A 26,860-nucleotide genomic window follows, 5' to 3' on the forward strand; every position below is an offset into this window, starting at 1 on the left:
AGGCGCCATCTGTAAGGCGTGTGGTGTGTGGTGCATGTGTTTGATGTTAGCGGTGTGGCCCTGGGCGATGCTGGGCCAGTGGAAGCACCAGGGAGCCCCAGTGTTGATAATGAGGTGTACAGCCACTCTATGAGCTGTGATATCAGCCATCAGCCCTCAGGCGAGGAAACCAGACACCTTTTTATAGGCCTAATCCTTCACAGTGCTGTTTGAGGCACACACTGTCCCTGGGCTGTATGTCCGAATGTCTATGTGCTGTCACTGCTGCATCATGTATAAGAGGCACAAGAGGACATTCAAATAGCTGTAAAACACAGGGAACTAGGAAAATGCGTAATTATGCTACTAGACTTTAGCTTCAGTCTCTCTTACTAATTTCACAGTTAGCATTAGCCTCGTGCCCACTTTTGTTGGTGGGTTTGGCTTGCAGTGCTAACAAGTCAATTTGAAAATGGCAAGCTTTTAAAATCACTTCAGTCCAAAAACTTTCATGAATTTTGTTTTGTCATTGTTTGTTCAGGAAATTGACATTTTTTTATTTGTTTATAATAACACAAAATGAAAATTCATCAATATGAGGAAAAATTATGTTTTTTTTTTGTCTCATCTCCCTGTTTTTCTCTAGATTTTTTATCCATTGATCTCTGTCTAATTAATGTCAATAGGCAGCAACAGGCATGACACTATCACAAATACTCAGTTTAAATGTGTAAAAACTCATCTGTTCCACTCCATGTGACTCCCTGCTCCCACTGCCTGCCAGTTGACCCCAGAGGTCAAACCCTAACCCTTGACCTTGAGCATATGAATGAATGGCGTCTGGCATCTGCACATGTTGTGATTTGGACTTCAGGGGATTTCCGAAGACCAGTAGGGAAAAAAAGATTATTTTTCAGTAATATATTATAAAACATGACTGCAATAATCCTCGCCTTGCCCTTTTTTATGAAGTCCTGTGTAAAGGAATTAATAAAAGGCTTGGAGTGCACATAATTACAAAGCCCTGTGTGGTGATGTCTCCCTGTTCCAGTAAAGAATTTGGTGTGGCAGTTGTGGTAGTTGGTGTCCCCTCAGGTTGAATGCCAGATGAGAGCACTGATTGGACAGTTGGTGGTTGTTAAGGATGTAAAAATAACCAAAATATCGCAATGCTGTATCGTCAAAAGTGTCTCAATAATATCGTGAACCATCGCAAGTGTTTTAAGTCACATAAGTTAATAGTTATGATGCAGCAATGGCCAAAAAACAGAGGGAACTACATAAAGCATGATCCTTTGCTCTGTTTCAACAAAGACTACATGAAGAAATAAATGTTATAAGCACTTTGAAATCTTAGTTCTTTGGGTTAGTAAGTCTTGTCAAGGCATTTTATGAGGAAAAGTAGCACATTGACTGTTTTGTTAGACTGCATGTATATTGTGAAAATATCGTACAGAGAGGCAGAGTGAGATTTGTGGACATGTTTACAGACAGGGCGTGTGATAGATCGACCTCAGCAGATTTGCAGTTCCTTTCTCTTTCTGGCAAAATATGGCTGCTAGTTTATTGATTTTATTTAGTGACTTGTAGCCTAACTTCTTTTGTACAGTTGTAGGTGCAGGACTATTTATAACATAGTAAATAAGACACAATAATCTAGAGTAACTGGATACGCGGCTTCTCATTCTCCACTAATCTTTTCAGCAGGATTGTTATATCTAAGTTATTAGTTATATCCTCTATGTTTATGTGCTAATAGGTCTCTAGCATCAAGCAATATGATGGGCAATCTGCACACTGATTAGACATATTCTAACTAAAGTTAATTATGCATGTACAACTACAGATTAAATTGACAAAATTGGGTAAGCATTCTACGCTTTCAAATGGTAAAATGCACAGATTTTTGTGCAATGGCATCTATAATTTAACATAATCCAAGTCAATATTAACGTCATGGTCCAAAACTCACCCCTTGACTATTTAATAGTGCCCAATTGCCTCATGTTTACAGTGAGGCGCTGTTACAATAAGGGTCGACACTGTATTTTATGATGCGAGTTTTATACTTTCATTTTTTTAAATATTATTTGCCTGACTCTGAGATATGGCAGTTTCCACCATAAACCGCACAGACTGTGATTAATCAGAAAATGACCGAGGGAAATGTGAAAGGCATCTCCTGTATCTGAACTAACCATCAATCTTTAAAGCTTTCTCTACACTGTTCTGAACACAAGACGACAGTGAGACAGTATTTCTTTGCTTTCCATTATTAGACTTAATGGCATTCTGTCAAAAATTACAATTTCACGTGAAGTGCTAGTCGTCACGATACACACTATAGATTTGCGCAGGTCCAGGCTCTCTAAGGAATATGACGCGCCATGTAAGTTCAAACAAGTTCACAAGAAACTGCAGTAATAATAGTCTGCCTTTAATAGATCTCTCGTTGGTTTTGGATTTAGCTACCGTTTTATAAGTGATTTTCTTGACTTTGCCTTTTTAGTTCTGGTTCAGTTGTCTCTGACTGGTAGCTCATTTGCTCTTTTTTAGTTGTATGAAGGACGAGCTTTTATGAAGATCCTAAATTTAGATACATTTGTGCTCTACGTCGCTAGGGTCGTAGTTTCTGGTTTAGTCTTGTGTTTATATCTCGAGGTCCAAGTAAATAGTATATAGTAACACGTAGGGGGTTTAGGGATAAAATAATGGTAAAATCAGAATGCCCAGTTGAGAGATTGTGTAGACGTCCTGGAGACTTTGACTGTTACTATGTGTTGTCTGTTCCTATTACTCAGTAACTTAGTTTTAGTTTATGAAGTAACCTGGAGGTTTGCAAAACTAATAAACTTGGGTCTCAGTTTTTTAATTCGCCTTCAATTTAGGATTCTACTTATACCGCGTGAGGCTCTTAGTCGGCTTATGGCAGTGTGGTAGATTCTGGTGTTGCAGTGATACTTCCTGTTAGGTCCTTTATGTTCTGTGGTTAGCTCCTACTGTTATATTTCTTTGTTCGCGTTTCCGTGGGTGTTTAATCTGGTTTAGGCTCTGGTTCAGCATAACCTTGGAGGTGTTAAGTTCCACATATGCTGTTTAGGTTATTAAGTCGCTCAATCTTTGACCTCCTTTATATGCATGCGCATCATGACAGATGGTCAATGAACTACGCATCCTTTGTAGTTTAGATCACACTAGACAGCTTGGTTGAAGATGCATGGTCATTTTTAAGATTGAATACCATGTATTAAGTCTCTAATTTTTACAACGTGGAAATGTGACATGTGCTATATTGTAAGGCCTTTAGAGTGGTCTTGGTGTGCAATGGAACAGGTTTAATTAACCCCTGCAAAAATTTTAAAGTACGAAATTTGTGCACATGAAGTTACACCATTTAAAACTAAATATTTTACGGCAAAACCATGTGTTCGTGTTTGAAAGCTGAACATGGGGTCCCTAACAAGATACATTGTCAGTAAAGTAGAGTCACACACACAGACAATTAGTGTGAGAAACTAAGTAATTGCATAAGATACAAACCACAATAGACACTTTTTGTTTGAATATACATCTAATATTCATCAGTATTTTTTTTTTTTTTTGAAGAAAAATTATGTCCAGACTTTTTAGATATATAATGAATTCTCTCTTTTACTCTCCACGAACACTAAATATCTTATAGTCTTGTTCTCCAAAAAAACGTTTTGAAATTTGATGCTTGTTTTTAGTTTCTCAGGGTGTAATGTATTTTCCTCTACGGATATATCTATTTCTCTAAAAATTGGCAAATTCCTTCTGCGGCATCGTGTCTTAAAGATATTTGTGTAATATCATATAATTTTTCAACTTTTCCTTAACAAACATAAACTTCCTTCTTGCAAATATGCTGTGATAATAAGACCATTTATATTTACACAGGATTCATCCCAGCACGCTCCAACTTTCATTGGACTATGCTTGTCAGAATTTGCACTATTTTTGAATAAAATGATTTAACTTCTGTATATCTATCTTTTTTTACGCTTGCTCTTCACACAGCTGCGCCACTTCCTGTATTTTTACTTACCTGATGCCTGAGCTCCAGAGTGAATGATTGTAGGTTTGGCGTTAGTCGTGAATTCCTACTGGACATTTTTTCGTCCTAACACTGCCACTCTGGTATCTGGCAGCTGTCAGTAGAAAGGTGAGTAAGATTAGGAGATAGGATTGAGCCGCGGGGTGCTTTACGTGGACGTCGTGTATGCCTCTCGTACCATCTCACACCATCTCGAAATATAGTGCCCTGTTTGTCATGACACTTGAGTCAATGTCATATACTGCTCACTGCTGCTATAAACCAATAACGGAAGACATAGGCTGCCTGGTTATACTTATCTCGTCTCTCACTATTCTGAAAAAGTTAGGGGATTAATGCATTTTGGGGCTCAGCTCATTTGATCGTCGCTGTCATACAACTCACTGTGCCTCGTGTGGCAAGTAAAATAAACATGGGTAGCAATCGATTTTTTGTTAATTATTAGTTGTGATATGACAAGAGTTCGTGTGTGTGGAGCAGTCTGTGTAGTAGTAGTGAGGGTCAAATAATTAACTACATATGACTAAATTATTGCTTCTTTATAACTGCCTTTTAATGATAGCTGTGTTTAAGAAATGTGTTTACTGGGATTTATCTTTGCTTTATTTTAATTGGCATAAAAGTAGGAGTTTCAATATTTATCTGTTGCAACTTTACCTATTCTTTCGAGATTTGTTGTTGTGATTATTCGTACAGGGTCTACTCTCTTATATTTTGCAGTCAGTTAAGATTCGCTTAAGCCAGCTTTCACTCACACACATTGCTCACCTGTTTGTGTTGCAAACGCGCACTTGATACTCATGATTCGCCAGAGAGTAGTTAACCACTCACCGTCTTTTGGTCGCCAAAGTGGTCAATATTTGAAATTCGAGGCGTCATGTTCTGGCTTCGTCTCCTGTGTTCCTAGCTAAATAAAGCCCTGACCAGGTCGCGCTGATACAGGCTCACGTAGGTCCAGATAGTGAATATAATTTTCACTATAGTTTTAGGTATCTAAACTAATACTAGATCTAGGATATTTGTCACTCCATCGCATGACCATCTTGTATGTTTTATATTCAGTCACGCTCGTAATTACTTAGTTACTAAATTCTGGTTTTAGTGTTTATATCTCTATATGTTAAGTGCAATAAAAAATGTAAATGTGTAAAAATAGAATTTTTCTATTTTGATAGCGATGGACTATTCAAATACTTTTATTGTGGGACTATTACATGAGCAGTTTTCTGTTATAATACACTTAGTGGAATTGTTATAATTGTAGGTGTATAAACATATCGGTCTCGAATTATAATACTTATCTTCAGATTGGTTTGATATGAAGTTCTGTGGTCAACTCGCTTCTCAAGGCACGCTTTTATGTAACTGTGTGCTTTATACACATTATAAGAGACAATATTAGCTTTGCTCGCTCAGACACGGCCCTGTCAAACGACACGCACTCACATTCACACCACCGGTTCTCAGAGGTTGTTAACTCGCATATTTAGTGGCAATACACACTCCAGCTTTTTGTCCTCTCATCTAATAATGCTAAAATAAGTTACTATAATACTGGTATTGCCATTTTTGATACGTAAATAATGGTGCCCAAGCTCAATGGCGCATGACTTAGACAGATTGTCGACCTTATGCTTCATTTAGCGTGCGTATGAATAGCTTTCCAGTGGCCTTCCGAAGACCAGTATGTGAGGAGCTAGGAGATAGAGCTCGCAAACGCGCACATTCAAGCGATGAGCTCGTATTAAATAATTAATTCGTTTCGTCATGTGCGGCCTGGTCGTAAGTGACAAATTAGGGACTATTTACAAGCAGCAGAGATTTCAGCACGCATGGGATGCGAGGTCTCAGTGTTTTCGTATATACGATGTGAGCTTCACTTTGATTAACTCCATGCTGACTGGGGAGCTTGTGGCTGCATGTTTTCTTTTTTGCGGAGCGCACTGAGGAGGCTGGGTGTCTAGAGGCAAGGGTTCGTTCTGTCAAAAAGTTGTATCTGCAAGTTGTTAGAGGGTGTTGACTTATTAAAACAAAAACAAAATATGAGTTAGCCACTGGGAGCATGTGTATCACAGTAAACTGGAATGATAATGATGTTTTTTGTAATATTGAGCATCTGAGATAGTAAAGCTGTGATGTTGTTCGACGTTCATAGATAGTAAATAGGCATTGGGATAGTTTATATATGGTCTATTAGAGGTAATAATGGTAAAAAATTCACAGTGCTACAGCTTTTTTTTTCTAAGTGCCATAACACAGTCTATTCTTAACACGATATTCGCCATAGAAGGTTTAGTCTTCAAGTTATTCACAGACTCTCATTTTGGGAGACCTGTTAGACGATAGAGAGGTTTGTTGTGTGGATGAGATAGTGAGTAGACTATGCTATCTATGAGAAAAATCCTTTCTCCAACCCAGGCGATCTCAAGTAAGGTTCCGCTGTTGGAGAAGTCTACCTTAGATTGATGGGAGTGAAGAGCCTACAGTTTATATTACAGCATAAGAATACTTGTGAATGTCTGATGATAAAGCTAGATCAGACGCAACGAACCTAGAGTTTTTCAGTTCTATTTTTTTTTTTAACATGATGTAGATCCATAGGTAACAAGCAGACACTTGGGGCAAGGGGGGTTGCAATTAGTTGTCGTGCCCTCAGAGTGGGGAATCAAGGTGTCACAACAGCATATGCATCACCTGTATTGTGAGGTAAGTCGATTGATATAATCGATTTACTTTTATATCTTATAGATATTCTCTACTATTCCATAGATCGGCAAACAGAAAATAAACTGCCAACAAATAACCCATCTATTACTTTTATATTGTGGCTCTACACGTACTTTTTATTAGGCCCACACTGCCTTATGACTTGGCGTCTCTATGCATCTCTGTCGTAGATTTACATAGCTTTTAGCTAACTACTTGTTTCTACTACTTATTATACTTAGTATGGCTCTTAAATACCTGTTGTACAGCGTCTGAGTGTTTAGAAAAGTGTATATAATGGATATTCATTAAAGGTATATATATTATATAACAATAATATATCATATGTAATTATAAATTACATTATATAATATATAGATAAATTGAATGTAATTTGTTTAGTGTTTATTTCATTTAGTATAATTTAATATAACCAAAATATTGCTTATTAATAATTATGAAATCACTAAAGCATATTATTATTTGTATTATATATATATATATATATTTGTGTTGTAATGAGTATATATCAAAGTATGTTGCTGAGTGAGGATATCCATCATGGCCATTTGTTTGCTGTGTAGACACGTGAATAAATGGTAGCAGATCTAATTGGCCGTCGTTGATTAACTTCTGCATGCAGTGCTATTGATTGTGTTTTTGGACTTGTGGTCATTGGTATACTGTGTGGATTCCTTCCAACTATAACTTACCAAAATGCCCTCTGGACCGCAATATACGTGCCTGTACGCTGCGGGGAGGCTCTCACGACGTCTAACTTCCTCTGTCTCTCCTCTGCGTTCAGTTCGGAACGCTGTTAATCCCTCGCTGTTCCGTACACCCAGACTATTAGTGTGTAGCTTTCTATTAATACACACGAACTCCTTTGTGTGCGCAAGGAGGGAAGAGCCTGAGAAAGACGCAATGGAGGGAAATAGAAATGTTAAACAAGGAATGGACTCAGCATGTACGGGGATGTTGAGTGCTTCGCCATTTAACTACGGATCTGTAGATGGATATGCGCGGAAGTACCGCATAGCGAAATTCCCGGTTCATCCACAGGAGAGTTAGAAATGCGTCGCTTTAGTTCGTATGCGCACGCGGGTAGGTAGTCAGGAAATCGGAATAAGGATATGTTTGGCGTTTTCTAAAAACAGGCCGGGTATGTAGGTGCAGTGACCGTAGAGTTAGTTCCTTCACAAAGTAATGATAAGGAGCGTAAAATTGCCCAGGTCCCAGGAGCACATCATAGGCTGTCGTCGACGCGGCATACACGGAAACTGGCGGGAGATAGTGAGGTAAGTGCTTATTTAGCATAGGTCGGGGTTTATGGACGGCATTATTGGTGTATCCAGAAAAGAGTCGAGATGCGGTCCACATACATGTGGCAGAAAAGGCCTGCGGATTAATGGAGCGCGCGGTTCGTACTTGGCCTAATCAGTTTCACATTCGTGTTGAACATATGGCCCGGGTCACAGGAGAAAGTGTCACCCCATTAAAAAGGTCCTCTGGGTGTGACCGAGGAACAATGGACTTAACACACCAGGGTTTAGCATCGTCTTAGCTCAAGCTGTAACTGTCACTTTAACAGGTACAGGAGCCGACTATAAGAGGCACCAGGACGGCTAAGTTTACCACAACTGAATCAGAATAACTGTTTGACACAATTAGCAAGTTATTTGGGTTAGACACAGATGGTAGAAATAACAAATATTACATTTAAAGCTACAGTATGTAATTTTCAGGAGATGGCATGTCACCTAAGGCTGTGCAATTAATTGAATTTTGATCGCAATTTTGATTTGTGTGTCAAACAATTTCCAAATTCATATAATCGAGTTGAAATGAGTAAAGCTTAACAAATTTTTAAATATAAATAAGTAAGTATATTTATTTTTTTTAAATATAGAGATTGTAGAACAGCTGGATATATAGTTTCTTTTTGGATACATTTATGTTTTTCTATGCCTTATTTCATGTTCAAAGTATATTGTATTCATTTTATGTTTTATACATCGCAAAACTGTGCAAAAATGAGGTACATATTTGTAGCTTATATTTATTTTCAATTTGAAAGTTTTGCGTAAATAGTGCGAGTGTTTTGGGTTTTGTTTTTGTTTTTTTGAGAAAGAGAGAGAGAGAAATGCTTAATAAGTGTATCCTGTAACTAAAAAAAATAATAATTAGAATAATCGTGATTTCAATATTGACGAAAATAATCGTGATAATGATTTTTTCCATAATCAAGCAGCCCCAACACCACCTGCTTAATTTAATAAAAGTTTTAAATCTACACTTTGGAAAGAAAGTTTACAAAACACACCTTTAGATTTTAGGTCATACTGTGGAACATTATAGCCACAACATTTCCATGGAAACAAACAGGGGAAGGGGCCATCCTTCAGGCCAAGAGTCAGGTTTGTGGAGATGCAAGCCTGCTCACAGTAAGGGTACGGTTTTTCAGTGTAGTAAAGTTGGCAAAAATGTTACATACTATATATTCATTAATTGCCCCCGTCTATATTTAATAGGGGTATAACGATGTCCAAGTCTCATGATACGATATTTCTTGCGATATCGTGGGAAAGCTCTCGATATGGGGAGCCTCACAATTAGGGATGTAACAATATCCAAAATCTCACAGTACAATATTTATTGCGATATTTTGTGGAGGCTAAATAACTAAAACTGTTAATATGCCACTTTTTTCTCCTAAAATACCTTGACAAGACTTAATCCAAAGAACTAAGACTTAAAAGTGCTTAGAATTGTTATTTCTTTTTGTAGTCTCCACAAAATGGAGCAAAGGATCATGGTCTATGTAGTTCCCTCTGTCTTTTTTTAGCTATTGCTGCACCGTAACTCTTAATTCAGACTTATAATTTGATGGTCCACAATATTATTGTCAGAACTTTGACGATACGATATTGCGGTATTTTGGTTATCATTACATTCCTAGTATTAAATAATATTGGCCTACAGAGTGTTGTTCAATCCTGCAATTGCCTCAAAATTGCTACATGAATGATCACAATTTATTTTACTTTTATATTAGCAGCTATTTGGGTAATAAACAGAGCTTGGCAAAAAAGCAGAAAATTTTACTCAAGTCCCAGGTCAGGTTTAAATTAATTTATTACAGATATAATAGAATTGTAAAGTTGAACTAAGGTCATTTCAGCATATTCTGTGCTTTGCCAAACTATTAAATCCAGAGTACATCACATGGTTCATGCAAATTCGTCACACGGAAAAATGTTTTAGGGATTTTAGCTTTTAGCAGTCAGGAAATAAACCAGGAACATATGGTCAAGTCAGATATTAAGCCTCTATTTGGTTACACAACACGCTACTAAAAATATATTAAAAACAAGACTGCATACCGCTATCCAAAACATTCAAGGTGCAGCGGATAAGAGAGGAGTCTATAATAGGTCACATACTGAGAATAATTAGCAGCAAAATGTCCCTGATTGAAGCATTAATTTCATTGGCTATTTAATTAAGTTAGTATTGTTTATGTGGGTTGCCATGGAGATACAAAACTGACTTTGCCAACTATACTTTTCCTTTATGGGTAATTCTGGTGGTAAAATACTGTAATATTTTAGTAGTAGTAGTAGTAGTAGTAGTAGTAGTAGTAGTAGTAGGCTATAGCAAATGTTTTAAGTGTTATATTGAATTGACAGTCCTATACTTTTTAAAGTATTGTAGTACTATTTCACGGATTGAATAGTTCACTAAGAAGGGCTGGGACAAGATATAATTTCCACAAAACGAGACGAGGCATGAGATTGGATCTATGAGAACGAGACAAGATGAGATTTTGATATTCTTTATAATAAATAAATTGTGCAATCCAGATCCCAATTTTGGCCTCACCATTTTTGATTTACTTTATTTAATATTTTTGCTGTCATTGTAGCAGTGCTTTTTGGGACTACAGCTTCTCAAAAAATGTAACTCAAAAGTACTTTGTTTTGTTATCTAATCCCAAACGTAAAAACATGGGAAAAAAATCTCACAAGATCATTTTCAACTTGTGTGCAAAATCTCGTGGTAATTTTTTCTCGCGAGATCTTGCAGCGTGAAATTTTGTCCCATCCAGAACAACAGAACATGAACCATTCACATTTTTGTTTTAATAATACAATTTGGTTCAAAGTTCACATTCTAAAGACGTTCAGAGTAATTGGCAAAAATACTGAAATCTGAACGGACAAACTAATATAAGAATCATATTTCATAACAAATCTAAATTACAGGGTTAGCAGGAAATTTTGTTGTTTGTGGAGGAAATTCTGGAACTTCAAAAATAATTTAGTTTCATAATTGTTTGCATTTTGTTGCTGTTTTCCAGGGAGAGTTTCGTGGTGTCCATTTGTCCAGAGACCAGCGCTTTTGTCCAGTCCTTTTTAAGCGGCGGTGAGCGCTCGTTCCTCCTCCACGGACACGCTCAGCTCAAAACAGGACTGCAAACCCAAGACCGCCACCTCTTCCTCTTCACGGATGTCCTGGTCATAGCTAAAGCAAAGTAAGTCATGTTCAAAAATGTAGTTAGATTTTTTTGTAATGATTTGACAGCACAGATACACCAATATTAGAACTAAACTAGGATTTAAGTTGAACCTAAACCTGGACTAGACCACAACTAAAACAAGACCAAAACCAGAGTACAATTAATTTTAACTTTAAAGGCCCTGTACCTGATTTTTCTCCTACGTATTTGAGCAATTTTTTTTACCCCAGTACAGTTATATTGTATAAGCAACATCTTGAGGTCAAAATAAGTCCACATCTAACTATAAAGTATGTCTTAGTATCAGGAAGTGTGCTGTTAACATGCTAGTGATGGCAAAACTCCGCTTTGGTCTCTGAGAATTGTGACTCATCGTGGTGAATAATTAGGATGTTCTGAGGTAAGTGAGGAATAACTTTGGACCACTGCAAACTGTTTAAAATTAATTTATTCAGTTTTTTCATGTTTTTAAAAGCAATAAAAATCAGGTTCAGTGCCTTTAACTCATAATGAAGAAACAGTTTAATGAGTGTAATTCAGGCTTAGTACCTACTTAGTTAAGGTGTTAGGATTAGAGTGAGAGTAAGAGCATTAATTAAGAAGAAACAAACTAATGCCCTTAATGTGGATCCTTCTTATGAACTAAGGCCTCATCCACACTAGTACGTATTTTAGTTGTTTTCGTTGCGGATCCAGTGTTCGTCCACACTAATCCGATGGAAAACGGCTCCAGAGACAGAACGATCTGTATTTATCTATATTTATTTTATTTTTTAAATGTAGAGATTGTAGAACAGCTGTATATATAATTTATTTTGGATACATTTATGTTTTTCTATGTCTTATTTCATGTTCAAAGTATATTTTATTCATTTTATGTTTTATATATCGCAAAACTGCTATAAGGTTCATATTTGTAGCCTGTTTTTATTTTCAATTTGAAAGTTTTGCGTAAATTACCAATACCAAAGTTTTTTTGAGAGAGTATTGTTTTTTTTTTCCAAACTTTATTTAATAACAACTTCTAAATATCAGCATTGTCAGGATAAAATATTTAAATAAACACAAAAAGCTGAGTAAAAACCCCCAAAAAACAAAACTGAGAAATGTTGAATAAATGCATCGTGTAACTAAAAAAATGACGATTATTCAAGAGATTTCAATATAAATATACAGAGTTTTTGTTTTTAAACATGTGTGAATAAAACAAAACACAACTCCAGGTCTGTTTGTGATGAAGAAACGACATTATAACATACAGTAGATCAGAAAATAACACAATATTAAGAGATAAATGAACAGTTATGATAATGTGTTCATGTTTGCAGGTCTTCAAACCAGTTCAAGCAGAAGGCGCAGGTCCTTCTGTGTGAGATGTGGACGGCTGGATGTCTGGAGGAGGTGTGCGAGGGGACCACATACCCAGAACGGAGCTTCGTTTTGGGCTGGCCGACGTCCAACTGCGTGGCCGTGTTTGGGTAACAAGCAACCACCCACCTGCACCTAGAAACGCTCCGAGTGTTTGTGTGTAAATATAGTTCATGTTTAGAGATCCGTATGAGGGAATGCGGGGGAGGTTCAGCGGTGGAGATGGTCTTGTATTTGTTGGTTTCAGAATGCTGAGAAATTTGGACTGTTGCTATAGCGATTAACGATTTTTACGATGAGGAAAAACTCCTCAAAATATTGCATATAACATGAAGTTGAACAAATAGTTGAAACCTATGAATTCATCTACAGCTGTTGTAATTCTTTGGGTATGATTCTTTGAGTTTGTGTTACATTATTTAAAAACAAAAACAAAAAACATAAACATTTAAATTACAAAACAATATGGGTGAATCTGTGTATCATTCGTTCATTTGTTTTTCAATATAAAACCAAAAATAAGAAAACGAAAACAATTTTCTTCATTATTTGTCTCCCAAACCAAAATTTAAAAAACAGATAACAATTTGTTTTTTCAGTTTTTGATTTTTGTGTTTAAATGAATAATGGAATAAACAAATAACGACCGTTTCTCGTTTCCGTGACTTAAACTGCGGTGCCGGACTGAACCAGGACTGAACCAGGTCCGGGACCAGACTGGAACCAAACCGGGACTGAGACTAGGACTGAGACCAGGACCAGACCAGGACTGAGGCCAGGACCAGACCAGGACCAGACCGGGACTGAGACTGGGACCAGACAGGGACTGAGACCAGGACCAGACCAGGACTGAAAACTGTTTAGTCCTGGTTAAGTCCTGGTTCAGTCCATATGCGGCGCAAAAGTCCGGCATCACAGTTTAAGTCACGGAAACAGGAAATGCCCTTTATCTGTTTTTTCCATTATTCATTTAAACACAAAATAAAAAAATGAATCGTTACCTGTTTTTTTCATTTTGGTATTGGAGACAAATAATGAAGAAAATAGCTGTTTTTTCGTTTTCTTATTTTTGGTTTTATTCTGAAAAACAAATGAATGAATGACACACGGATTTGGGTGGGTATACAATTAATTTATTACAAGTAGTTGTCCAAAGTAGAAATTATTTTAGACTCCATATGGTTTATTGATTGATTTATAAGGATTTATAGATACTACACTTATCAATACTTATCCGGTATTTTGACAGTACTCTTAATTTCATTACTCTGAAATATTTAAGCATAATTTATTTTCAGATTTCCAATTAAATCTAAACTATTTTTTAATTCATTTTCATTCACAAAAAGAATACATTGGCTTCATCCATTGATAATATATTTTTTCATATAATTTCCATCAGGTTTATCTAGAAAATACCATTTTTATAAGTTGTCAAGACTAGTCTAAAAGTTAAAGTTTGATTGAGTTCCTGTATGGATGTGCTCGGTCAGTTTTTGTTTGAACTCTCAACGCTGAATCTTGTTGTACTGACGTAAAATTGAACTTTTGCACCCAAAACAAGCCCTCTGCTACAACTAAACGAAACATGTTTATTCACAGCTCAGCGGAACAAAAGGAGAAATGGTTGTCACTTCTCAAAAGGTAAACATAAATAAATTATATATTTATAGTTTTACTTCGGAGCTTTTACATGTTGACAGTATTTCTTGTTTCCTTCTAGTCGGATAAAAGAAGAGAAAGAAATGGAAGAACCCAAAACCATCCCTTTAAGAGTTTATGGAAAAGGGATCAATACATTTGCTGTTGTAAGTTTGATTTTATTTTAGTTTAAGTAACTAAATATTAGACATAAAAAGGACATTTTGGAGGTTATTATTTAATACAGTGGTTCGGGTACAACTATACTGGTAGAGATCCTTCCTTCCTTACGTCCTTGCTTCCTTGTGACCTTCCTTCCTTGCATCTTTCCTTCCTTGTGTCCTTGCATCCTTCCTTGCATTCTTCTTTTCTTGTGTCCTTTCTTCCTTGCATCCTTCCTTGTTTGCATCCTTCCTTCCTTGTGTACTTCCATCCTTCCTTCCTTGCGTCATTCCTTGCATTCTTGCGTCCTTGCTTCCTCCCTTCAGCCTTCCTTCCTTGTGTCTTTGCTTCCTTGCATTCTTTCTTCCTTGAATCCTTCCTTCCTTGTGTCCTTGCTTCCTTGTGTACTTCCATCCTTCCTTCCTTGAGTCCTTCCTTGTTTCCTTGCATTCTTGCTTCCTTCCTTCCTTGCGTCCTTGCCTCCTCCTTCCTTGTGTCCTTTCATCCTTCCATGCATTCTTGCATTCTTGCTTCCTTCCTTTCATTCTTCTTTTCTTGTGTCCTTCCTTCCTCGCATCCTTCCTTGTTTGCCTCATTCCATCCTTGTGTCCTTGCATCCTTCCTTCCATGCATCCTCCCTTCCTCACATCCTTCCTTCCTTGCATCTTTCCTTTCTTGTTTACTTGTGTCCTTGCATCATTATTTCCTGGTGTCCTTGCATCCTTGCTTCCTTCCTTCCTTGTTTTGTGACTTTTTTGCATCCTTCCTTCCTTGCGTACTTCCAGTGATACGAGTAGAAGTTTTAAATAGTTTCAGAACCACTCATATTTGCCCCTTTGAAATGCAGTAATATTACACTACATTAACATCTGACATTGTTTTTATTCTCCTTAGACTAAAACACTTCCTGTTAGTAACTCGGATTCGACCAATGAGGTGATCCGATTGGCCCTGCAGCAGTTTGGCATCATCGTAAGTTATTATTACTACTTTATATCACCACAAAGAGAAATTAAAATGTTTGTATTTAAAGGTGCACTGCATAAATTTTCTAGTGGATGGTCTCACCTGCTTGTTTTCATGGATACATTATTCTTTGTGTAGAATGTTCCAAAGTAGAGATTAAACCTGTCTTTCTCTACTAAGACAACTACAGTCTGCATTACAGGTCAGGTTAGTGGAGAGGCGACCCTATTCACAGAGGGAATTATTGTATTTTTAAGCAATAGAAACACCCATAATGAATAAAAGGTAGACAGATGTGTTTAATGTCATACCATGGAACATTCCAGGCAAAGTAATAACATCTCCATGGAGACAAGCAGGTGACGGACCCTCCAGTTACATAATGCACCTTTAACATCTATATTATATTGGGTATTCACAGGATTTAGGATGGAGTATTGTCAATATTGCAAATAAAGTGATTTAGCTGTACTTAAGTTTTCCATTCTTAAAAATGTGACAATACAAAACTAGCTAATTTTAAAGAGTTTGCAATGGTCCAAAGTTATTCCTCTCTTACCTTGTAACTTCAGAGTTATTCACCACAATGAGTTTATAAGCACTTTTCACTTTCAGAGACCAGAGTGGAGTGCTGCTGTGACGGTAAAGAACTAGCATGCTAACTACAGACTACCTGATTCTCAATCATAATAGTAGTAGTACTAGTTGTAAGAGTAGAAATGTATTTTCTTCAATCATGTTCTTAATCATGTACTTAATAGACTGTTACAAACATTACAACTACCGTATTTTTTGGACTATATGTTGCTCCGGTCTATAAGTCACTTTTTTGGGGGGAAATGTAGTTTATAAAAACAGAGACCAGGAACTCACATTTCATCTTGAAAGTCAAGTAAGAACAATAGAACAGAAAGCAACAGGCTGTTAACGTCACATATAAACAGTCCTTCAGATAACTATAGCATAAACAACAGAACAGAACAAGTTTAACAAACTCTCCATCTCACTCCAAATCACTAAATCCATTCAATTCTTCATCCTCTGAGTCACTTCTGAGCAACGCCACGACCTCTGGAGGTAAACATAGTGCCTCTTCCTCTTCTGTGTAGCTGTTGTCAGACAGCATCAGTTCCAGTTAGAATTATTCCGGCCTTTCTGAATCCCGACAGGATGGTTTTGGTTGTCACTGAAGTCCAGGCTTTGTCGATCCATCCAGTGACTTCCAGGAAAGCTGCGTGGTGCACCCTCCTGGTTACGGTGAAGCTGTGTTCTTCATCCCCGCTTTTCTCCAGTCCCTCACAAGTTTTTTTCTGCTGCTTAATTACCATTTTAGGCTGAATATTTCACTACTTGCAGCAGGACAGCAGCTCTTTCTGCAGGAGACATGCACAGTAGAGCCAAGTGACAGTGGTACAGGAGTAACAGGAGCAGCAGATACTGATACACAAGTGTGAAAATTTTAATATATAAGTCGCATCGGAATATAAGTGGCAGGAACACCCAAACAATGAAAAAAAGTGCGACTTATAGTTAAAAAAATACGATACATGGAACAAAATTGTCCCCAATATTGAGTCATAATCAAAAACATTATAATTGTAAATAGGTCTGAACTTTGTGTATTTTTGTGTTGTTTTTAGGGTAATGTAAAAGACTACCAGTTATGGGTCATCTCCAAGCGAGACAACACGCCTTACCCTCTCATTGGTAAGCATAATTTATTATTCCTTTAAATCCCAATATAAAGTCATCTGATCATAGTTTCACTATAATTCAATATGCAAAATTAACAGTACATCTTTGGTAGCTTTCCCCCATAAACTGCTCTATTTAGTTCATCGTGATTAAGTGCTAGAGTGCAAACAGTGGATCGATTCATTCTCAAACCGCGTGCTGTGGTAGGCCTTAAAGCAAACAAGAAATAGTCACACAAGTTTCAGCACTATTCATATGTTTGTATGTGGTGTGCAAGTGTTTATGACAGGTTTTTATGTTTTTTTTATGACTTGGTTTGGTGGGATAGTACCTGTGGTCAGTATAGTGCCAGTTTGTGGTGAAAAAACATTTAAGAAAAGTACAAAAATACAAAAAAGTGTAGCGATGAGTGTTAAAACAGAATACCTCTAACTATTGTCAATTCCTGGAACAATTTTCTGACTGTTTATACCTACATTTATCAAAATATTGGTGTTGTTATTATTAGTTTAATCATAACTCTTGTGTATTTTAGACAAGTTGTGTATACTAAAGAGAAGATTTTAACTGCATAATTTTGATAGTTAAGTTCACAAATACTTATTGCCTAAAACACAAATAGTGCAAAATCAAGACAAAAGTATTAGGATGACATATTTTTAAAAGAAAATTGATACATGCAGTCAAATCCAGGTCTAAATCAGGTCTGAACCAGGTCTAATTTGGAACTAAACCTAAACCCCAACAAATATTTCTAACCTACAACAAATCATGAAATACTGTAACTTCGAAACTCGATTTTCTTTCTTTCGGTTTTCTTTTTAGTTTCAGTACTAGTTTTAATATTGACTAGCATCAGATTTTTTTTTTTTACTTTTGATAACCTTAATCCAAACAAATAGGGCACTTTGATAAGTACATTTAATTTTATTTTAGGTCATGAGTTTCCGTTCAGCATCCAGATGAATCATGTGCGACAGTCGAAAGAAGGGAGAGAGGGCAGAGAAGAGGAGAGGCTGCTCTATAAACAGTGCCAGTTCATCCTCAAACCGCGACCCAGTGACGTCATGCAGCAGCACCAGGAGGCAACAGGTGGGATTGTGGGTAATGGAGTTTTTAGCTTAACATGCGTGAAGACATTATATACAAATGATGTTATACTGAAGGTGCACTGTGTAACTTGCGAAGAATGTTGCACAGTTTTGCCTTGTACTTGTCTGTTTCCGTGGAGACTAGGAAGTGCCGCCAGCCAAAGTTACACGTCGGATCTGTGGAAAGAAATGCATACGTTTAATATAATACTGTGGAACATTTCAGGCAAAGCAACAACAGATCACACAAGGAAAGTTACGCAGTGCACATTTAATTCTAAAAAGGACTACTATGTGATAACATGCATCTATTGAGTAAAGCATGTTTAAAGAATTGAGTAAAGAGTTTTTTTTTATGATGATTAAGTGTCCAAAAACAAAAATTGTAATAAAAAAATATGTAATATGTATGCACAAACTTCTGATTGCAAGTAAAATTTGGTAAGAATTTCATAGATACAGCATAATAAAGTTAAGGGTGCACTATGTAGCTTTTTGGTTGGGGGTCCGTCACCTGCTTGTTTCTATGGAGATGTCATTGCTCTGTCTGGAATGTTCCACAGCATGACTTTAAACAGCTCTACCTTACATTTATTCAATTACAAGTGGTTTTATAGCTCAAAAATGCCTAGAAAAACAGGCGTTCTGACTGTGAAGCTCCACAGATGTGACCTGTAACTTGGTCTGGTTGAGTTTCCATGGAGATAGAAAGGTTTAATGCCATACTGTGAAACATTCCAGACAAAGTAATAATATCTCGAAGGTGAAAAGCATTTAACGGACCCTTCACCAGAAAAGTTACACAATGGACCTTTGAACCTATGTAGTTTTATCAATAAAAAAATTCAAAAATTATGCAAAATATTATGAATTCAAATATATTACTGCTGTTTATTTAATCCTTGTAGATTTCTCTCAGAAGTCGTTCAAGCGTCGGCGTTCTCTGATCACGTGGGCGTTCTGGAGAGGCCCCGCTCAGCTCTCGTCGCTCAGTGGCGCCCCCAGAGGATGTTTGTTTGGACAACCACTGAGCTCCGTGTGCATCGAGAACACGCTGCCCAAACCCGTCTTGGTAAGATCATTTACTGTTTCAGAATGATGAGAATCTAGGATCAGAGGCCATAGCGATTAACAATTTAAATTAAAATATGACATCTTTTAAATGGAAAATGGTAGAAATATGGTTTAATATAACAGGAAGCCATGAATAAAGTATTAACATGTGACTGTAAGTGAGGGATGAAAAATATGTACTTTTGCCATAGCAATGAATTCAAACAAAATAATCTAAATTTTGAATGGTGAAAAATACTCAGAATAGTGGCTATAAACAGGACGTTAACAACAACTAGCATGCTAAGGGCATCAGACTTACTTCCTGGTTCACAGAGGATAAAAATGCTCGATAATTAAATGCAGCCATTACACATTGTTCTCATTTTAACCCTTTTTAAGGCTTTTACAATAGCTTTACTGGAACAAGACAAACCTTATTATATTGCAAGAAAAAAGGTGAAACTGCTGAATCCTTTGATTAAGAAAATTAAATTTGAGAATAAAATAAATACAGAGCAGTGGGTTGATCGAAGCAGTGATGTCTTGAATACATGAAAATAAAGATTAGTAGAGGGTAAATGAGAAAGGGAACAACTATTTTAAGATTAAAGGCTCTAAAAAGTCAGTTTTTAATAATTTGTCTAGAACCGCAATGACTATAAAAAATAAAAAATATTCATATTTTGTTACTTGTATTTGTTAACATATATAAATAGACCTTTTTATAGCAAAGAAAGCAACATTATTATATCAGAATGTCAAAAAATAATAAACAATTTGTCATTTTCATAAAAAAAACACTTAAATACTTAAACATTCTTAAATATTCTCAATTTTGAAAGGTCCTATCACCCTACTTTGGCATTTATGTGGTTAAAAGTGTATTTTGAAAATCTAAATTTGCAATAGAAATAATAATTTGACTAACTGACAATTTGAAAAAAATTATCTCCAACTATTTGACTTCTGAATTAAATGTGACAAAAATATAACGCACACACTATTTAGTTTTGTTCTACTTTTCCAGGACATGTTGACGTTCCTGTATCATGAAGGCTGTTGGACTAGAGGAATATTCAGACGCCCGGCCGGAGCTCGAGCCGTGAGGGAACTACGAGATTCTTTAGACGCCGGAGAACTTCAACTCCCAATGACCAGAGACCACGTGTTCATCATCGCTGGCGTCTTTAAGGTTTTGGTTGCATTTCGTTAGCCTCTTAGCATAACTGCCTATATTACTGTTTCTCAAGTTGTGGTACGCAAGCTCCTTCAGATCGTACACGGATTAGTGTGTAGTACAAATATTTTCTCAATTTAATCTACATATTTGTCCTTTTGAGTTAGTCCTGTTTAGAACTACTATATCAAGCGTGTAGTCCAGTTACAGACAAGGTTTAGCCCTAAATTTGTCCTACAATAGTCCTGGTTTAGACCTGATTTAGACCTGGTTTAGATCTGATGGTACTTGAAGGACTCGAAAGACCAGATCTTTTCTTAGGTGGTACTTGGTGTGAATTATTAGAGAATCTTTGGTTTAAGTCATTTTATAAGGTTTTCAGAAATAATTATGCTTTACTTAAAATTGCGATTTTGATTTGGTTATGATTAACCTTACAGCCTTTCTGTTCTCTTCTGCTGTTGCACTGCTGACAGCCGTATGTTCACATATTAGCAGTATTTAAGATTAATAATAGATTTCATTGATGGTGAATTACCTTGAAGCAGACCTAAGAAATTTTCTGTGATAGAGCTCCTCCTGCAGCTCACACTGTATAAGAACAGACTTTTAAAAAGAGAAATAAGGTAGAATAAGCACATACAAAAACATGTTGCCAAATATTAAAAATGAAAAGATCCAGGTCTTGGCAGGAGAACTCTCTTTGTGTGGCGTCGGTCATATTGTGAGGTTGGTTGTCCGCACAGAGAAAAGCAGGTGGAGACGACAGACGCTTCAAACACCACAAAAATACATATTTAACCTTTAAAAACACTTTCAAATAAATCTGTGATATACTGGAATTCATATGTAACTATGGCAACTATGGAATCACCTGACCTGACCTGATCACATGACAGCACCTGGCAACACCTGGCGTCACCTGGTAACACGTTCCATCCACATTCTATTTCTATTTTATGAATAGAAAGAGCAGGCTGAGCAGAAGGCAAAGATGCTCCAGCAACGAGAGCACATGCAGACACAAGTCCAAGAGCTTTTTGGGACCTGTGAGAAGCTGCAGGACTGCCTGAGGAGATCTCAGGAAGAGCACTCCATCCTTGAAAAAAGGTACGGGGCTCTGAAGAAGCTCTTAAAGAAGCTGGAGAACCAGCGCACCCAGATGCGTAAGAAGGATCTGGTGCAGGAGGTGGAACAGGAGAAAAACATCAGTGCTGAGCTGGAGGAGAAGTGCAGTGGACTAGAGGAGCTACTCAAGACCTCAGAGAAAGAGTGCTCCCTGCTAGTGACAAAGACCACTGCACTCCAACAGCAGGTCGAGCAGGACAAACTGAACAAAGACGACCTGCTAAATGAAAAGGCCGCCCTGTTGAGGACCTGCGATGAGCTAAAATTACAGCTCTCGGTGCAGGTCGAGACATGTGATGCGGTGCAGGTAAAACTGAGGAGGTGTGAGGAAAACAACTTCCTGCTCGTTGAAAATAAGTGTGCTCTAGAGCAGGAAATGAAAGAGGAAAAACATGGCAGAGCACAGTTAGAAAATGAGAAGGCCGCCATGTTGAGGACCAGTAAAGACCTCCAGGCAGAGCGCTCCCTGCTGGTGGACAGGTGCGGCGCACTGGGCCACGCCCTGACTACAACTCAGGAAGAGCTCTCCCTGCTGACTGTAAAGAACAGGGCTCTACACCAGCAGGTAGAGCAGGAACATCAGAAGAAGACTGCTTTAGAGGAAGAGAAAACAGCTCTCGTAAACACCCGTGAGAAGCTGAACACAGAGCTCTCCCTACTGCTCCAAAGATTCAGCGCCTTGGAGGAAAAGCAGAGGAGCACAGAAAGACAGTGCTCCCTGCTGGAGGAGGAGAGCACGGCGCTGGAGCAGGAGCTGGAGATGGAACGGAAGAAGAAAAAGAGGAGGTGGTACAGGAGGCTCCTGTGCATGTAGAGCCTCTCTCACTTCCCCTAACTGTTCTGCACTTGAACAATAAACCATAACAAAAAAAAAACTTCATGTTGTCTTTCTAAACTGTAGTAATAGTAATAGTAATAATATTAGTAAACAGACAGATGTCGTTTGCAGGATATATTTTCAAACACATTCCCTTTTCCACATTTTGATTTAAGAATTTTGACATATGCATTGATAAATACATGTATGTGGCTTGTAATCCTTTAGTCCATCGATCAGTCAGTGGTGTCCTTAGTCGGCCAACACTTTTATTTGTCACTTGTCATTTGGGAAAGAATCATGAGTTTAGATCTGCTTAATAGTTTTTTGCTTGAACTTTCATGCAGGGTCATATACATGATCAGATCATAATAGCTTTGATTGTTGTGGCCACGCCCCTTTTTAATTGGCTAATTGATTGTGAGGACACGTTTTTAGTCGAGCAAGAATGTTTTTTACTAGTACATTTAAGCTTTTATAGTTCTTACTTTATACGTACTCTGAAGTGAACTAAGGGAGTGTGACGTCACCCACTGCGTTTGGCTCCAGGAGAGCAGTTATAGGGGAGAATTTGAAGCCAATTTCCATAGATATTTATTTTACAGACAAACTATCAAAATAAAAACACCAGGATCATGTAGAGCGGGTTAATACCAATATTTTTTAAAACCAAAATGACGAGTCTCACTGCAGCAGTTACAGAAAGAGTTGATGGTTTCTTAATGTAAAGTCAATTGGAGCTGGAGTCATTGGAGCCAGAAGCGCCCCCACGCTCACTTCCTGTGTGGAGTGGGTTAGCTCTGTTCATTTATATGTACAGTCTATGATAGAGGTTTAGTTCCACATCTGTAAGCAGTATTTTAATGACATGTTTTCTGACTCAGCCGTTGTGAGCAGTACAGACTGTCCACTGCTTCTCATTGTTATAATCTTTATTTAAATCCTGTTACCTGCTCGGATCACACACGCTTTATGCATAAACTCTATAGTGGCTATAGTATCGCGCATCATTATGTAACATTACAAAGGCTGTTAATGCTAAGCTATTGACGATCTCTCCATTACTATTAGGGCACACGGTATAAGTGATGGCAAAATGTAACGTACTGGGATATTAAGAAAAGTGATGTAATAGAACTAAATTAATCTTGCAAATGTAATTTAATGGTCTATGGCGATTCACAGGGTCAAAAACATTGCAAAAAGTGTCAGTTCAGAATCTTAGTTTTTTATTTTGTCCTTGTTTAGACCTGGTTTACCTCTTGTTTAGTCCAAGTTTAGACCGGGGTAGTCCAGGTTTAACTTTAACTACTGATAATGAAATTTAGTCCTAGTCTAGACCTGGTTTAGCTCTTGTTTAGTCCAAGTTTAGACCTGAGGTAGTCCAGGTTTAGTTAGATTTAACTACTGATAATGAAATTTAGTCCTACTCTAGACCTGCTTTTAGTCCAATGTAAGCCTTGATTTGATATAATACATTTTTACTATGAAGATTTTGGTCATTAAAAATCTAAAGTTATTAAATATATATATTGCATAGTTCTGATTTAGTATTTAAGCTTGGATAATAATTAGGGACTTGATTTTCCTATTCAAAAACACAGAGGCAGTGAAGCTGCTATAGGGATTTATAAATCCTACTAAAATTACATTGTCAACATTAAGATGCGATTAAACATAGTCATTGTATTACATCCATTATAATTTGTATTCACATAGTTTAAAATGTGTGTGTGTTTACCTTGTGTGGTCTTCAGGAGTTCTTGCGCAGTATCCCGAACAGTCTGCTGTGTTGTGAACTCTATGAAGAGTGGCTCGATGCTTTGGAGGAAGACGATGAGGAAGAGGAGCAGGTGCACGACGTACAAAGGTCTGTGTCTACATTTAAAGGAACTGCGTGTACTCTGTGCTTTTACAGTTTTAAAAAAGTATTAGAATCACAACTGAACTTGGGTTGCCAGTGTGTTAATTAACCTGTATATAGAGACAATGATTTTTCTCATACTTCTGGTAATAACCTCCAGAGGCTGCACTAGCACTGATTCATGATTGGCTGAAGGTGCTGGAGTTTAGGTAGTGACTGTTCAGATCAGAGAGAGTCCTTCTAGGTTTAAACCAACCAAGCATTGACACTGGCAACACAAATGAGATTCAACTTTCTGATTGGATAATATAAAGAGAGAGAGATACTTTATTGATCCTGAGGGAAATTCTAGTTTTGCTGCAGTAAACTGTTGCAGTTGTTTTCCAAACATTTCCAGAGCATATCTCAGTGGAATTTGTGTCTCAGTCAAAGGTCTCAGTGAAGTTTAACAGGAAGACTGGTCAGGTAGAGTCAGCAGATCTTTGAGAACCCAAACACCAAATTAGAACATCTAGGCCATCATGTCTAATGTTTGTGTAATTAAGAATAAATCGTCATTATAATTGTTTCTATCGTGTTCTATCGTAACCATCTCCGATTCAACCTGTGTTGCCCGGACGAGGGAATTACACCACGCGGCCTGGACATCAAATCCCATCCCAACCCAGAATGTGGAGAAAATTGTAAAAGGAGCACGCCTCGTTGACGCTAAAAACGCTCCTAAAACACCTGTCATGTTTCCATTATAATTGTTATCAGTAAAAGCTACGTTAATATAGTAAAAATATATCCCTCCTGAACTATAAATTATTAAACACGTTTACTGTTTTTACTGTAGGATCCTTCTCCGGCTGCCTAAGGAGAACACCATGCTGTTGCGCCACCTGCTGGCTGTCCTCCACGGCATCCAGACCAACGCCTCAGAAAACCAGATGACCAGTTTGAACCTGTCCATCTGCATCGCTCCGAGTCTTCTGTGGCCACCGGGGGCAGCACACAACCCCGAGGTGGAGGGGGAGGGAACCAGGAAGGTACAAACCGCACACTTTAAACGTAAAATATTCAAGTTATTCCAGAAGTTGCCCTGGGCTCTGTCATTTTTATTCAGGCTGTATTATTTTTTCAGAGTAATATAACTTCACTGAGAGACAATTTAAGTAGAATGATTAATCAGACGGTTTCACTTTGTGGAAACCGTCTGCAGCATTAGGATTCGTTCCCTTGACAGTAGGCGGGTACTTTTTTTTTTTTAAACCAATTGCTGCTATTTGGTCGTGACATATGTAATGCGCCAAATCCCGTAGGAAGAAGGGCAATAACGTCTTTCCTCTTGATAATATTCACCAAACATTCTCTTTGTTCCGGCTTTAAATCCTCGATCTCGGGAATCGTTGCCAACACAGAATGTCTGTCTTTGTCTACATCCATCTCAACCACTTTGTTTACTGTTGTGTTATACCACAAAACGGACCCAGACAGACGCTTGAGCTCTTCACTGATTGGCCGGTGCGCGGTCTACAACTTCCCAGGTTCTTGCAAATCGTCTAGTGTATTGTGATTCCTGACCTAGTCGCTGGAGAGAAATGAAAATGAACGAAGGCATTAGGTGGTGCCAGCCTGGCTACAATTTAAGTGCATAGAGTAGAAATAAAATACAATCATAAAAAAATGTCACAAAGGTCTAATAGAAGGTCTGGTAAAGGTGCACTAAGTAACTTTTCTGGTGGGGTATTATGCAACCTGCTAGTCTTTTTGGAGATGTTATTGCTTCATCTGGAATGTTACACAGTATTGTATTAAACACTTCAATTCAATTACAGGTTTTATTATTGCTAGTGAACACCTTGCATGCATTCTTACCGCGATTGTGCTCACCTCTCCACAGATCTGACCTTTTACTTGTTGACATCTGCCGCTTGTCTCTATGTAGTTAATAGATAGACAAGCAGGCAGCCCCTCCACCTTCCACGAGAAAGTTACCGAGTGTACCTTTAAGCCTAAGTATCACAGTTCAATTTAAAAGTATCAGAGGATTGTAAGTTGGTTAAACAATGTTGTTCTGTGTGGATAATCTTGCAGTTGTGACACTTAAACCTGTTAAAAGAAAACTCCAAATCTGCTTAATTAAGAAAACAATGAGCTCACCACATGTGTTGGCAGTAACTAGTACTACTAAGGGATTACTGTAATGGAAGTAACGCGGTAATGTAACTAGAATTAGATTACAGTTGCCCTAGTAACCTTTAGATATTTTTCCTTGCCAAAATGTGTGTAATCCATAGAACTGTGTGGTTAAAAGGTTAAAAGGTTAAACAGGAGCACAGGACGTCCTCTTCTGGTGTCAGACGTGGTGAACGAAGACAAAACAAATCAATATTATGCTATTATTATGCTATATTATGCTTTTTTCTGATCTGTTTTAATGTTTCCTCATCAACAAACATACCTGGAGTTGTGTTTTGTTTCATTCCGGGTATGTTCTTGTTCAATTAACAACATTCTAACATGACTTAAAGCTCACAAGAGTAAATTTTGCATAATATAAGACCTTTAATAACAGAAGATGTAATTAGTGTGTAGAATTCATGCTTTTTATGAGTTTCCTTTTTCAGTAAT

At 37.5% G+C, this 26,860-nt stretch overlaps 1 protein-coding gene across 1 annotated transcript in view; it reads left to right on the top strand.

Moving 5' to 3' along the window:
* Positions 1–26,860, top strand: part of LOC110173200 (rho GTPase-activating protein 20) — a 42,899-nt gene that overhangs the window by 10,004 nt on the left and 6,035 nt on the right. Inside the window, exons 3-13 of the mRNA XM_020939195.2 lie at positions 11,121–11,294; positions 12,608–12,757; positions 14,250–14,291; positions 14,371–14,455; positions 15,345–15,422; positions 17,057–17,123; positions 18,048–18,203; positions 19,111–19,274; positions 20,286–20,450; positions 24,138–24,250; positions 25,083–25,275. Of these exons, the coding sequence (XP_020794854.1) occupies positions 11,121–11,294; positions 12,608–12,757; positions 14,250–14,291; positions 14,371–14,455; positions 15,345–15,422; positions 17,057–17,123; positions 18,048–18,203; positions 19,111–19,274; positions 20,286–20,450; positions 24,138–24,250; positions 25,083–25,275 (1,387 nt within the window). The remainder of the gene's footprint in view (positions 1–11,120; positions 11,295–12,607; positions 12,758–14,249; positions 14,292–14,370; positions 14,456–15,344; positions 15,423–17,056; positions 17,124–18,047; positions 18,204–19,110; positions 19,275–20,285; positions 20,451–24,137; positions 24,251–25,082; positions 25,276–26,860) is intronic.

The sequence above is a fragment of the Boleophthalmus pectinirostris genome, unplaced genomic scaffold, assembly GCF_026225935.1.
Source record: "Boleophthalmus pectinirostris isolate CB_2022bp ecotype Guang Dong unplaced genomic scaffold, ASM2622593v1 HiC_scaffold_11, whole genome shotgun sequence".
Lineage (NCBI taxonomy): Eukaryota > Metazoa > Chordata > Actinopteri > Gobiiformes > Gobiidae > Boleophthalmus > Boleophthalmus pectinirostris.